Source organism: Protopterus annectens, chromosome 6.part1 (assembly GCF_019279795.1).
Source record: "Protopterus annectens isolate FY-2018-M chromosome 6.part1, PAN1.0, whole genome shotgun sequence".
NCBI classification, from domain to species: Eukaryota; Metazoa; Chordata; order Ceratodontiformes; family Protopteridae; genus Protopterus; species Protopterus annectens.
The window spans coordinates 436,450,744-436,466,433 of record NC_056738.1 but is presented as its reverse complement, the minus strand read 5'-3'; the positions used below and the strand labels follow the sequence as shown (position 1 = coordinate 436,466,433).

Genomic DNA, 15,690 nt, shown 5'->3' with positions numbered 1-15,690 from the left:
CAGGCCTTCGGGCCCTTCCATCCCCTTAGTGGAGTGTATGTGTTTTTTTTTAGGGATCTAAAAAAGAACTAATCTCCCTTTTTTAGTTAACCTTGTGAATAGTGTAATCGGTGTGTTTGTGTGTGTGTGTGGTTACACTCTCCTTAAAATGTCTAAGGAGTCAAAGGTCTCAGGCTTCAAGAAGTGTGACTCGTGCTGTCAGAAAATGTCTCTGACAGACGGTCACACTTCTTGTGTATACTGCCTGGGACCTTTACACCTGCAGGACTCTTGTGCTGTATGCCATGGCTTTAGCCCTAGAGTCCTGCAGGAAAGAAAAAACAAACTTATTTTAAGAGGTTTGCTTAAGCCTGAGGGTTCCCCTAGTGCTACTTCGGGCAAACCCTCTAAGGCTTCTAGGTCCTCGACTCCAGCTTCTGAGTCGAGGCCTAAGGCTTCGAAACCTACTGCTACATCGGCTCCGGCTGGAGCCGATGAGTCTCGGACTGCAGCTTCTGTGGTTCCCTGAAATTCCTGGGTCGGCTCCGATCAGACCATCGGAACCGACATCTAGAAAGAGGTCTAGGTCACCGTCCCTTGGCTCCGTTCATTCGGCTCCAGCCTCTCCCTTGCTGTCTGAACGGAGCCATAGATCTCATTCCTCTAGATCATCGAGGCTTTCGGATCATGACCTTCAGAGGGTAGTGAGTCGACTTCTTAAGTCCGAGGCACTGGCCCAAATGCTTCAGAGCCCGACTCATCAGTCGATGCTTGACCCTATCCCTCAAAATGTTCCTCCTCCGACTCCTTTGAGCTCGGAGCCGGGGCGTTTCGGAACCGAGACTGTGGTAGCGTCGGAGCCGATACAACTGTCGTCGGCTCCGATTTCTTCCTTGGAAGAATCTCGGCGCCGGACTTCCCTCGTCGGCTCCGAGGGGGTGAGTGGCATCGTACCCTTGTCCGACCCCGCTCTCCCTCTCGGTGCTTCGGCGCTGGTGAGTTCGGCTCCGACATCGGCCTCGGAGCCATCACTGTCGGTGCCGAGGGGGGTTCTCAGCTTTTTGGAGCGGGGACCTCTGGCTCTGCCTGACAGGGGTGCGTTCGAGGTCATACGGAGTGTGTTGGAACCTGGTTCAACTCCACAGTCGGCTCCGTCCGCCCCTCCCTCTTCGGTGCCTCAGGTTATGTCTACTCACTCCCTCATCCCAGACTGCAGAGAGCCAGCTCCTCAAGAATCCCCTGTGGGGATCTCATCCTCTTCCGAGGCCTCTCCTGAATTGGCAGGAGAGCCCCCTAGGAAGAGAAAGTGTAAGAGGAAGCACATAGACTCACCTGACTCTGTCACCTCTGACACAGATTTAGAGGATTCCGAGGGTTCCCCCCGTTCCCCTTCTGAAGATGTCTCCTTTGCAGACATTCTAGAGATCCTGAAACAGAGGGGAAATTGGCCAGCCCTTAACCCTTCGGAGGATGAATCTGTGTATCTTGAGGCGTTTGGCTCTCACCCTTCCACCTCCTGGGTGTCCCCCCCCTTTGACCCCCTCATGCAGGTGGTAGCAAAAAAGGCTTGGACGGCTCCTGACTCAGTGGACCCCACCCCCAGGAGACCTTCAAAGTTTATCACAGCACCAGCAGATAAGCAATTTTTGACCAAGGGAGTTTCTGTGGATGCTATGGTGGTAGCTGCTGCCACTAAGAAGGAACTAGTTGATCCTTCGGTGCCTGTCCATCCTCCTAACAAGGAATCTAGGTCTATGGACAGGTACGGGAAGCGGATGTTTTCATCAGCGACCTTTGCTATGCGTTCGCTGAACTACCTATGCCATTTCACTCGTCTTCAAAGAGACTTGATCAAGGAAGCGAGTGAGATGTTGAAGGACCCTACAGCTGCGGGTTTTCAGGACAAGATGAACGCTCAGCTGGCTACCTTAAACTCTATAGCTAACTCCTCCATGCGCCTCCTTTCATATGCGGCTGATGGAGCGAGCAGAGCCGCAGGGACAGGTGTCGCCTTACGCCGGCATGCCTGGATGCGGCTATGCAATTTCGCGGACCCCTTTAAAACGTCTTTCACTAATTCCCCTTTTGATGGATCTTCCCTCTTTGGTCCTCAAGTGAAAGAAACCTTGACGAGGTGCGAGACGGATGGCAAAACTCTTTCTGCCGTCGGAGTCCGTTTTTCTACTCCTTCTAGGCCTTACCCCAAAGGCCAGAAAAGTGGGAAAATGTGGTTCCGCAAACAATCTCAAGGGACTTTGCCTGACGCACAGAGTCGGTTCCCCTCCAGAGGCAGAGGGGGGAACAATAATGGTAGACGTCGCCCTAGAGGCAGGGGGGGTCCGCAGAACCAGGGCAATCGAGAAACCTTTTCTGATAAGCCCTTCCAGCATCCCTGAGGTGTTGCCCGACTGTCCACCTTCGAGGCAGTCGGGGAAGAGTGTTACTGTACCCCGAAGCCTGGTGATCGCGAACTCAAGACAGGTGGGTACAGTCCATCATTTCGAAGGCTATTCCATTCCGTTCTTTCAGATTCCAAATCAATCAAAAATCCCTTCCAGATGTTCCACCCGCTCAAAGGGATCAAGCAGCGTTGGAAATATCAAAGTTGCTTGCAAAAGAGCCATTCAGCCAGTGCCAGCAGACCAGCAAGGATCCGGAATCTACTCCAAATTCTTTTGGTTCCAAAGAAAACAGGGGACTGGAGACCCATTTTGGATCTCAGTATCTTGAACAAGTCGGTCAAGAAAACAAGATTTCGGATGGTCACGCTACAATCCATCCTACCCCTATTGGGAAAGGAAAACTGGATGTGCTCTATAGACCTCCAGGATGCGTACTATCATATAAAAATGAACAGACGCTCCAGGAGATTCCTCCGCTTCCGGCTGGGAACCAGTCACTTTCAATTCAGAGCCCTGCCCTTTGGTCTCACCACTGCCCCCCGGGTGTTTACCAAATGCATGGCAGTGGTAGCCTCTCACCTGAGACGTCAAGGATTCCAGGTGTCTCCATATTTGGACGACTGGCTCCTCACAGCTCCTACCAAGCATCTTCTTCTAATAGCCAGAGACTACACCTTTCACATTTGTCAAAAGTTAGGCATCTCAATAAATTGCGAAAAGTCTGTTTTGTCGCCTTGTCGTGCTATTACCTTCATAGGCGCAAATCTAGACACAGTCAACATGTCTGCGAGACTAACAAACCAAAGAATAGCAGACATAACCAAACTGGTCTCCCTTCTCTTCCACAGCAACAGAGTCAAAGCCAGATTAGTTCTGAAAGTACTGGGGATTATGGCGGCTGCTATCCCTCTACTTCTATTAGCCAGATTCCACATGAGAATCCTTCAATGGATGCTCTTCACACAATGGTCGTACCAGCAACTTCCGATGTCCCACACCATTATGATTACGCAAGCATGCAAGAATCATCTTCTTTGGTGGATGTCTTCCCCTCAGCTCTTCCTGGGAAGACCCTTTGTTCCTTCCCCTCTGGTTGCTACTCTGACAACGGATGCCTCCCTGATCGGGTGGGGGGGGCATTATCAGGGCAGAACAGTCCAGGGCATATGGCAACCAGACGAATGCCACTTGCATATAAATGTTCTAGAGATGAGAGCAGTGCTTTTAGCGTTGCAAGCCCTTCAAGACTCTCTTCCCTTGGGAACGATAGCAATCCAGACAGACAATATGTTTGTAGTGTGGTATATCAACAAACAAGGCGGAACCAGGTCCTATCCCCTATGTCGAGAAGCACTCAGACTGTGGCAATGGGCGATTTCTTCTCAGCGGTTTCTGATAGCAACGCACATCCCCGGGAAGTCCAATCTAATTGCGGACAAGTTGAGCAGAGCTATCCTCATGCCTCACGAGTGGTCTCTGAAAGATTCTATTTTGGAGAAAATTTTTCTCAAGTGGGGTCAGCCTTGCTGCGACCTTTTTGCTACTCCCCAAAACAGCAAGTGCAGAGATTATTTCACCCTATTCCGTTACCAGGCCAGCCCAGCAGAGACGCTCTAGTCCAAGTTTGGCCCGGGACTTCTGTATGCATTTCCTCCTTCCCACTAATCTCTCAAGTGATACAGAAAGCTATCGCTCAGAAGGCCTCATTGATCCTCATTGCTCCTTACTGGCCTCGACAGGTTTGGTTCCCCTTTCTACATCAATTTCTGTTGGAGCAACCTTGGCATCTGGACCTAGTTCCAGATCTTTTGATCCATCAATCGGGTCAGTTACATCGCTCCCTCCCCTCTCTGAACCTCACTGCTTGGTTCCTCCAATTCCAACCTTAGCCAGGCTTCCTCAAATATCTCACTCTGTTCGAGATATTTTGATAGCTTCCCATAAATCTTCCACTCGGAAGATTTATCTTAGTAAGTGGAAACGTTTCGCCTATTGGGCTCAAGGAAGGGACATAGATCCTTTCACTGCTTCCATCCAAATAGTCCTTGATTTTCTAGCTGAACTCTTCCATGCAGGTTCATCTCCTTCTACTCTTAAAGTTCAATTGGCGGCTATTTCTAACTTTCATGTGGGCATTTCAGATTCTGCCATCATGTCTCACAAGCTCTGCAAAGCTTTTTTGAAGGGAGTTTTTCTTCTCAGACCTCCTATAAGAAATCCTCCTCCTTCTTGGGACCTTAATTTAGTTCTCACATCTTTGATTCTTCCCCCTTTCGAACCTGCAGCTTCCTGTTCATTGAAATTGCTATCCTGGAAGACTCTCTTTCTGGTAGCCATTACTTCAGCTAGAAGGGTCTCAGAACTTCATGCACTCAGCAGTCGACCTCCGTATCTATTGTTTCATAAAGACAGGGTGTCCTTACGAACCAATCCATCCTTTTTACCTAAAGTAGCCTCTGCGTCTAACCTAAATCAAAGCATTGACCTCCCTGTGTTTTTTCCTAACTTTTCTAACAGGTCTGAACAAAAATTGCATTGGCTAGATGTTCATCGTCAGTTAAGGTATTATTTGGATAGAACCAAACAGATCAGGAAAACTGACCAGTTGTTTGTCTCTTATGCAGAAGGCAGAAAGGGACTTTCAGTTTCGAAGGTATCACTCTCAAGATGGCTAACATCTTTGATTTCCCTTGTTTATGAAATTAGACACCAAAAGCTGCCTAACAAACCTAAGGCCCACTCCACCAGAGCTTTGGCTACTTCTATAGCCTTCCAAGACAGGCTGCCTATTGACACCATTTGTGCAGCGGCTACTTGGGCTACTCCTCACACTTTCATTTCTCATTATAAGTTGGATTTAGCTTCTAGACATAGAGCTAACTTTGGTTCCACTGTTCTCAAGAGTCTGTTCCGATAGGCCACCCGGGACAAGGTGCTAGGGACGCGGTCCCATCCAGCAAGAATGAAGGCGAGATGGACAACTTAACATATAGAAGTTATGTTCTTACCATAACGTTCCATGTTAGTTGTCTTCTTCTCGCCTTCTTTCTTGCGTCCCACCCTCCTTCCCCCTAGCCTGGACAGACCTAGAGGAGTTTGATTGTGGCCTCTCTTTCTACCACCTCTATTGTATATAGGTATATGCTATACTGTGCATATATTCCTTCATCAGGTTTTTAGGTCACCTTCTTCCCTTCCTTTTATAGAGGTGGGTTTTTCCCTTTTCCAGTGGTTCTGGAGTTATTTTTGGCTGGGCCTAGCTTACAAACGAGATCTGAGGTAATACCGCCTAGCATTGTGGGATATAGGGGGAGCCTCGAGCCGGTGGAACCAACTCTCGAGCTTTTAGAGTGGCCGAGTCGGAGCCGAGGTCGGCTCCGAACCCATCCAGCAAGAAAGAAGGCGTGAAGAAGACAACTAACATGGAACGTTATGGTAAGAACATAACTTCTATTTTTGTAAGTCCCAGACAGGCTTTCCAGATGCACGTGGTGATTCTTCCCCCAGGGGCAGAGGGGGAAGTAACAGTGGAAGACACAGAAAAAATGGCAGAGGGACTACGCAGAACCAGGGTGACAGGGACTTCTTACTTGGTAAGCCCTTTCAGTGCTCCTGAATGGAGGGCCAGTCTGCCCATCTCTGGAGGCAGTCAGGGGGTCGCTTATCGTACACAAATGCCTGGCTAGAGATAACAAAAGACAAATGGGTACAAACGATAATATCCAGAGGCTATTGCATACCCTTTTTCTCCTCACCCTTAAAAGCAAAATCAGTCTCTGATGTTCCACCCAGTCAAAGGGATCATGCAACCTTAGAAGTTCAAAAATTGCTAGAAAAAAGAATCATCCAAACTGTCCCTGCAGTCCAAAGTGCATCCGGAACTTACTCAAGGTTCTTTTTAGTTCCAAAAAAGACAGGGAACTGAAGGCCCATTCTGGATCTCAGCAGACTAAACAAGTCCATCAAGAAATCAAGGTTCCGGATGGTAGCATTGCAATCGATACTCACCTTTCTGGGGAAAAGACAATTAGATATGTTCGATAGATATCCAGGATGCGTACTGCCACATAAAAATGGACAGGCGATCCAGGAGACATTTGCGCTTTCGGCTGGGAACCAGTCTCACTGCTGGTTCCGAGCTCTGCCCTTTGGTCTCACTACAGCCCCCAGAGTGTTCACCAAATGTATGGCAGTGATTACAGCTCACTTGAGGCGTCTAGGATTCTGAGTGTTTCCATACTTAGACGACTAGCTCCTAACCGCCATCACCAAGCATCTACTAACAAAAATGAGAGACACCACTATACATCTTTGCTCTCACCTAGGCATCATAATAAATTTTGAAAAATCTGCCAAGACGAATGTTGGCCAAGCTCCCTCCTGTGAGGATTCAAACATTACATCATCAAGTCAGAAATCTCTTGACCAAGAAAAAAGTGCAAACTAGGATTGTTTTGAAAGTTTTGGGTATTATGGCGGCAGCAGTAACCTTGATACCATTAGCTCGTCTGCACATGAGAATTCTTCAGTGGCTACTGTCCTACCCAGTGGTCCATGCAGGAGCTGCCCATGTCTCACAAAATTAGCATCACATAATCCGGCAAGAAAGATCTGTGCTGGTGGCTTCACTCCCACAGGTGACCTTAGACCGACCGTTCGTCTTTCCACATCCAGTAGCAACAGTAACCATGGACTCTTCCCAGGTGGGGGGGGGGTATTATCTGGGAAGGACTGTCCAGGGCGTGTGGCAGGATTACAAGAACCACTTGCATATCAATGTCCTAGAGATGAGAGTGGTGCTGTTGGCATTGCAGGCATTCCTGGACTCCCTCCCACTAGGAATGATTGCAGTACAGACAAACCTGTCAGTGGTGTGGTACATAAACAAATGTGGTACATAAACAAAACAAGGAGGAACCAAATCTTATTCCCTCTGTCAAGAAGCCCAAAGGGTATGGCAGTGGGCAGTCTCTTCCCAACATTTTCTGACAGCAACACCCATCCCGAGGAAGTCCAGTGTGATAGTGAACAAACTCAGCAGAGCTGTTAGGATGCCTCGCTAGTGGTCCCTAAAGCCAGAGATAGCGGAAATGATCTTCAAAAAGTGGGGCCAGCCTTGCTGCAGTCTCTTTGCCACGTCCATAAATACCAAGTGCAGCAGCTATTGTGCCCTGATCCCCCCTGGGGGAGTCACCAAGGGACTCAACTCTTACACGATTGGCCTCCGGGTCCTCTCTACACCTTTCCCCTGTTTTCCTTGATCTCCAAAGTCCTACAGAAAGCCAAGCTGTTGGGAAGCAGTTTGATACTCATCGCTCCATACTGGCCTCGTCAGATTTGTTTTCCCTTTCTATGGCCCCATCTCCAGGAGGAGCCGTGGATTCCGGACCCAGTTCCAGACCTCCTGACTCATCCTTCAGGGATGCTCCATCCCTCAATTCATACCCTCAAGATGACAGCTTGGCTGCTCCAGTTCCACTCATAGCCAGACTTCCTGATCTTTCCCCTGCAGTGAAACACATTTTGATTTAGTCTCATAAAACTTCAGTCAGAAAATTATATTCTAGTAAATGGAAAAGATTTTCCTGTTGGACTTTTAACAACCACATTGATCCTTTTACTGCCCCCATAACAGCTGTATTAGACTTTCTGGCTAAGCTTTTTAATGAAGGTGCAACTACGGCTACTATTCGAGTTCAGTTAGCTGCTATATCAAACTATCATATCGGAGACATGGGATTTAAAATCATGTCCCACAGGCTTTGCAAAGCTTTCTTGAAAGGTACATTATTACTGAGGCCCCTGGTAAAAGAACCACCAGTGCCATGTGCCTAAACTTTGTTTTATCCGCTTTGATCCTTCCTCACTTTGAACCAACATCATCCTGTGACCTAAAGTTTTTAACAACCTTTTTGGTAGCCATTACGTCTGCTAGATGGGTGTCAGAAGATCAAGCATTGTCAATACGTCCCCATACATGACTTTTTACAAAGATAGAGTTTCCCTGTGAACCAACCCTTCATTCCTTCCAAAAGTATGTTCAGAAGCTAATTTAAATCAATCCATTGACTTGCCAGTCTTTTTCCCAAGCTATGGCAACAGGCCAGACAACAAATTAACACCATTATACGTACATAGACCGTTCCGTTTCTATCTGCATAGAACAGAGGTTTTCAAGAAATTGGACCAGCTATTTGTATCTTTTTCAGATAAAAAGAAAGGGGCCCCCATATCAAAGGTCACACTTTCCAAATGGCTTACAGACTGTATAACTTTCACATACAAATCTGAAAACAGAGAGCTTCCAGGAAAGGTGAAAGGTCACTCTACATGAGCAATAGCAACCTCATCTGCCTTTCAGGTAAGCCTGCTATGGATTCCATTTATGCAGCACCAACATGGGTAAAGCCTCATGCCTTTATCACTCATTACAAGGTCGATTTGGCCTCCAGGAACAGGGCCTGTTTTGAGTCCACTGTTCTGAAGAGTTTTTTCCCTTGAGACACCCAAGAAAGATGGTGCTAGGGACGCTGTCCCAACCAGCAGGGAATGGAGGCGAGATAGGACAACATGACATAAAGAAGCTATGTACTCACCATAACGTTCCATGTTTGTTGTCCATCTCGCCTTCATTCTTACGTCCCACCCTCCTTCCCCCAGCCTTCGCTTCTGGAGGATTGAGTGTTTTTTTGTTAATTTGAACGTGATGTTCTCTGAATCTCTTGTTTAGTTCTTTTCAGACATGATTATATCTCATTGGGGACATTGGCTGTACTATCTGCAAACAAGATCTGGGTAATCTTCCCTGGACATGATGGGATAGAGTGTAGCCACGAGCCGGTAGACGTTCTCAAGCTTTTGCATCGGCTGCGTCGGAACCAATTATTGGTTCCGAACCCAACCAGCAAGAATGAAGGCAAGATGGACAACAGACATGGAACGTTATGGTGAGTACATAAAGTCTTTTTTTTGCCATTATGTCAGCAGGCGAGTTTCTGAACTCCAAGCACTCTCTTCAAAACTACCTGTTTTGGTTTTTCACAAGACAGTGACATTACATACAAGCCTTTTCTTCTTGCCAAAAGATTTTTCTGAGTCAAACATGAGTCAAGTGATCAGTTTACCAGTCTTCTTTCCAAAATTTGACAGTAAGGGAGAATACATTCTACGTCTTTTAGATGTACATAGCTTAATTTACCTCCCACCCTCCTTCCCTGTATCCTTATTTTTTGGGAGTGACCTGATGAGATGGATTGGAACCATTGTTTCCAGTCTGAGCCCTTATGCCATTGTCCTGTTTCTTGTTATAATTATTAGTATAAATATTTATGCCTTTTGGCATATTTAGCAGCAGCAAACTTGATCTGAGGTAATCTGGCAAGTAAGGGGCATTATGGGTAAAGGGAGAATCTCAAGAGTTTGACCCAAGAATCTAAAGAGATTGGCATATTTGAATCTGAGGGTCAGATCTGATACCCCTACTTTGAGGAAGAATGAAAATGGACAACACAGATGCTAGTTATGGCGAGTGTATAACTTTCATTTTCTTCACTCCTTAACAATGTGGGCTTCCATGTAAATGTTCATAAAATCCTGCTGGACTGTATCACACAGTATTGTGTACTTTGTCTTCCTTCTAGGTATATCTCTTCAAAGGCACAGGAAAAGGTAAATTTTTATCTAGAAACTTTCCTGATCTTCTGAAATCTGTCTGTGATTTCAGACAGAGAATATCTCAGGGTTACAGAGTTCATGGCTTCTATGATTTTCATTGTTCCTCTTTCAAAGTTAAACGTGAAAAATTCAATGCTTAAAAAATGTGAATCCAGCATTCTCATCCTCTGGGATTTTCATATTTCTGTTTTAGGCTTTGTCAAGAAAGAATTGTATTGTTGGATGAAATAAGACACCAGTTTGTACTTTGGGAGCAGTTTCTATGAGTGTAGGTGTTCTAGGCCTGTGAGACAGTTCAGACAGACCAAAGCATATAAACATCAAAGAAATGTTGGTTTGATCCATGCTGTAGAATGTCTTCATGTCCTGTGGTCGCTAGGATCATTGCAGGTAATTATAGACAATGCCACAATGACATGGTACATAAAAAAGAGGCACCAAATCTTACCCTCTGTGCATGTTGGCTGTGATGGCTTGACAGTTAGCTCTGTAGAATTACTTAGCCCTCCAACCATCTTACCATTGGAACAAAATTTAATGGCAGACAAGTTGAGAATGACCTGGATAAACCATCACAAATGGAAATTGAATGAGAGGATCTTCCAGGAATGGATCCAGTTGTGGGGGACACCTCAAGTAGATCTCTTTGACTCCTTTCAAAACTGACATCAAAGTAAATTATGTACTAGGAGTCCTTGCAGGCAGGCCTGGAAAACTGATGCATTTTCATTCTTGTGGTCAGGTGTGTGCTATGAATTTCTGCCCTTTCCACGGATATCCAGGGTTATTCTAAAGACTCGGATACACTCTCTAAAATGATTGTGGTGACTCCCTTCTGTCCCAACTAACACTGGCTTTCCCTTCTTATATGGAATTGGCCAGGGACAGTTGTCACATATTTCCTCGCAGATTCAGTGTAGTCACAAAAGACAAGGGGAGTTTGATACACTCCAGTCTTAAGCAACTTCATTTGAATCTCTGGATGATTCAGTTGTCATACCTTTTAGGTGCCTGTTTCATGAGGATGTACAGCAGGTACTAAAGGTGGCAAGAAATCCCTCTACAAGGAAATCTTACAGTGGAGAACATTCTCTAGTTGGTGTCTCTCCTATAACCAGGGTCCTAGCAGGGATTATTCCTTCTGGTTCTCAAACATTTGTGTAAGTAAGTACTTTATGGCCTGTTTACTCATTTGCCAAGAGGTGTTTATTAGCCATTTCAGCATGTCTGCCCATGGATCCTCATCTTCATTTTAGATTTTTTTTCAAGCTGCTCTACAAAAGAGGTTTTTCTACTAATATGGAAGGTCACCTGCTGTTCGGTTGACACATAACTTTCCTTGCAAAAGGAAAGTTCCTAATGGGTTTCTATGTTTGAACCAGCTATTCTTTTTGTTTTTGGTTCATTTTTTTCATTGTTAGACTTAACTGGTTTATTGCTCTGAAATGTGTGAGGGTAGGCTAGAATTTACCTTCCCTATCATGGATTGTTATCAGCGTTTAGGGGAATCCTAAATGAAAGACCTGCACTGTTTGAGATTTTAGTTGAATTACATATCGAAAATACACAAGCCAGGCAAAGGTATAGAATGCAAAAAAAAAAAGAGGTACATTCTTTAAAAATTGCAAGTAATTGTACAGGTTTACCCCACATATTTTTAGATTTCCCTCAAGATGCAAAGACATACAGGCTAACATTTCTTGTCTTCTTACTCAATGTACTGTCATCAGAGAAGCTTGTTTTCATCCTTCAGTCCTGTGCCTCTCCTTTAGTCTCTAAAGAGAAACTGTGCACTTATAAAAACATCTCCAGCAAGCAGTATATTCTGACTCTTGGCATTAGGGAAGGCTGCTTCTTTAGTCTCTGTACTAAATTTTTCATGTAGTACTTGATATTTTTTTCCATTTCTTCCCTGTATAGTCTTCATCTCCTTATTGAAGAGAATGGTTTCTGCTGTGAGCCATTCTTACTTGTGATAGAATTCATGGAATTAAAGTTTAGGTGGAGCTAAGCCATTGTATTGCACTGAGCATGGTTATCTGTTGATGTTAAATGTCAAGAGTCATCACTGCTTTTCACAGAAATTACTGGAGGTGTGAAGGGAAAGAGAGGGGAACCCAGGAACACATTTTTGGGATTGTAACAGTTTAATAGATTTTAGAAATTCCCTCCAGGGGACATTGTAAATCTTGGGAGAGAAAATTATTTTAACTAAGGAAATGATTATTTTGAGCTGGGATATAGAAATAGAACTGCCTAGATGCAGTGACCCTACTAGGTTTAATGCTATTGTCTGCCAAAAAAAAACAATTACTCTGAAATTGAAATCAAAAGCAAAATCAAATGTAACAAAATTGTTGAATGATTTAAAGGAGATTGAAGAACTGGAGGGTGGGATCTTTGGAAAAGGGAAAGAAAAGTGGAATATGTGGGAGCAGTATTTCAGGGAAGGCGGGAATTTAGTACTCTATGTAATGTTAAATTGAATAATTCTTGAGAAAAATCATACTTGTATAACATGTATAAAGGGAAAAAGGTCATTGTAATGGTTTTTCTCTTAAATGTATACTCATGTCACTGTGCAATGTGTAATGTTAATAAAGATGTCACTGCTTCTCTGTCTTTGCCTGGAGTATCTTTTACTTTTATAGGGGATCTTTATTTCTGATATGCATAATGTTTCCACGTTTGACAAACACTTCAACTTTACTATACCTTTCAGAAGTAACTAAGCTTTTGCACAGTTTCTCTTACAGGTCTTTTACTTGCGTCTTATTGTAACTAGAGTTGCCACATATCCATTTTTTACAGACTATCCAGAAATCAAACCGATTGTCCAGTAGTCCAGAAAACACTGTGCAAACTCTGGTATTCTGTTTCAAAAAACAGACTATCCGAGTTTAAATTGGCAGAGTCAATATGCTTTCCTTAAAAAAAATAAATAATAATAAAAAAAAAATAATACTGCAGACCAGGAAAAGAGACTGTCCCTCCTTCCTGACGTGCCTGTGACGTTACAGAATGGGTGGAAAGTGGGTGGAGAGATGGTAGGATATGGGCAGGGTTAGTGGAAGTGTAAGGGGTGTGGCCGTTGTGTGGTTTGGCCACAATGAAAGGTGCCAACCCTAATTGTAACATGTTGAAATCATCCCCATGTTATGACCTCACTAAGAGTATGCTTTTTGTGAAAGCACTGTTGCATGCTTTTCATAACGGTAATTTTTTTTTTTTTTTTGAAAGTAAACTGTTGTACCTAAGCCCTCCCCCTTCCCCAGTCTGCTAGTGCAGCTAAGGCAAGTCTGCTGCAACTACTTTACTGAGGAGTTATAGGCTTTGTTCTTCCCCTACTTACATTACTTGAGAAAGCAAGTAGCCTGTATAGTACTGACTGTGCATTAGTAGAACATCTGAAAACTTGCTGTCACTCTGTGTATATGTATTACTTCTGTATGGTCAGTCTCCTGCATGCCTGAGAACCTTTGTAGTTACATTTTGTGTAATGTTGTTTGCTTTTATTACTTAATTTAAGCCTCATTCGCATTCTTGGTTTTCTTCATTTTATTGATTGCTTTTGTTTTTCATTACATTTTCTGTTAAGAATGGTCATCAATCTTCTAGTAAGGAAATTGTATTAACACTGCTTGACATTTAACTCTTTGGTAATGTGCATCAGTGTTTTGAGTTATAGATCACATGCTTGAATACAAATAATGCTTGTTTAATCAAACTCTTCTCTTGTTTTAGAGAACAAACGAGATGTCTATGACCGTTATGGAAAGGATGGACTGTCAGGTATGGGTAAAAGTCTGGAAGAAGTGTATGCTTTTTCAGTAAATTAATTGAATATGTTTTCAATTGTTTATTTACTTATTTTACTTGTCTTTTTGTCATTAAGCTGAAAAGTTTTTTATCTGATGTTGTTAATCTTCATTCATTCCTTACTGATGGGTGTCTGTTCCATCCTTGGAACTGAGTCAGCCTTATAACAAGCTCATGCTAGCCAAAAAAACTCTCGAGCTATGCTTTTACCCACAATGCCATTCTCCCTGTTACCTCAGATCTCATTTGCTGCATTGCCGTAAAGCCGTGTCAAGCCAGCTCTCAGCTATGTACTTTGAAAATTTTCAACTTGCTTGTTGTACTTCTGATATTTTTCTTTCCCTATTTTATCACTAATTTACCGACTCCATTACTGTTTTTGTTATTGTTGCTGTTTTTCTTACCGTTTAGGTCGATTTTAAGTACCATCGTTGCTATAGGCCCTTACTGCCCTCTACCCTTGAGGTAACTTTCTTCAAAAAACAATTGTTGGTATTTCCCTTTCCCCTTCTATCTTCCTTCTTCCTTTCATATAAAAAAATCCTTTCTATAACTTCGATTATTGTTTTCTTGTGGTAGTTGTTAATCTCTATAGCACCATGTTGGAAAAGAAGGGAGCTTCTGGTTTTAAACAATGCGACCAGTGCGGCCAACAAATGCCAAATTCAGACACCCACAACTCTTGTGTGTATTGTCTGGGTGTTCCTCACCTGTCTCTTCAACCACCTTGCTAAAGAGTTTAGCTCTCGAGCCCTTAACGAAAGGAAAAACAAATGAATCCTGAAGGGTCTCCTTAAGACACCCTTCTCAGAGGCTATTTGTGTGTTGGAGGGCTTATCCCCTCCCAATGAAGAACATAGAATGAGACCTCATTCGATTCCTTCATCACCTTTGGGTGACAAAAAGCAGGAACCTAAACAAAAGATTCCAAAATTGACTGCTTTGGCCTCAGGACCTAAATTGACTTCCACGGCAAAACTGAATCCTCGGTGCCGGCCTTACCAAGACTAGTAATTTCTGCCTTGGTGCCATCATTGATAACTTTAACCTCAGTACTGTCCACGGCACCGTCCTTGACTGTGGCACCGAGCTTGCCTTTAATATTTGCTCCAGGAGTTTCTGTACTGGACACACCTTCTACACATGTCTTCACCCATGAGACTTCGGTGCCAATGGACCATATAGCTCAGACCCGATATTCACCCACAATGGATCCCTTCTTCAGACAGCAATTCAGCCCTTTCTTGGAACAACCTGACTCCCCATCAGGGATATCGACATGATCGACCAGGAGCCTCTAGGAATTGGATGTGGTGCATCTTGTGGATCAGCTGTGATGGCAAGGGGGATTACAACACCTTCCAAAACTCTCCTCCCTGTAGGAGTTGGGAGTCTTTCTCTATGGACTCCAGCATATTCTTCTCCTTTGACCTTCGTGCAGGTATCGAAGACCTTGGAACCGACACCCTTATTGGCACCCATTGCTTCAGTTCCACAGGTGGACCTCACTGTGGTTCCAGAGTTGACCCTTTTGGCCTTTGGTTCAGTTGGAGCCGGGCCTCTCTCAGGATCGTGACTGGACTGTAGGCACTGTGGTTTCTAGCACAGTGCCGATTTTTTTTCTATGGCGCCGTCTACGGTCCCAGGAGTCCTAATGGTACTTAGTCCTCTTGAGGCTCCATCCTTGGGAGCTGGTCCGTTGGAGCGGGGTGTGATCCCAATTCCGAGGTTGTCCTTCTTGGTACTGGGCACCCATCCCTCTTCGGTCGGGCTGGCTTTCCAGGAGATGGAGAGGGCCCTTGCCTCTGTAGGTAAG

At 44.5% G+C, this 15,690-nt stretch overlaps 1 protein-coding gene across 4 annotated transcripts in view; it reads left to right on the top strand.

Annotated features, from left to right (window-relative positions):
- The window catches only part of DNAJB2 (DnaJ heat shock protein family (Hsp40) member B2), a 2,030,098-nt gene that overhangs the window by 807,447 nt on the left and 1,206,961 nt on the right, over positions 1-15,690 (top strand). For all 4 annotated transcript variants that reach the window (XM_044075865.1, XM_044075867.1, XM_044075866.1 and 1 more), the window contains exon 4: positions 13,800-13,847. In XM_044075865.1, coding sequence (XP_043931800.1) covers positions 13,800-13,847 — 48 coding nt within the window. The remainder of the gene's footprint in view (positions 1-13,799; positions 13,848-15,690) is intronic.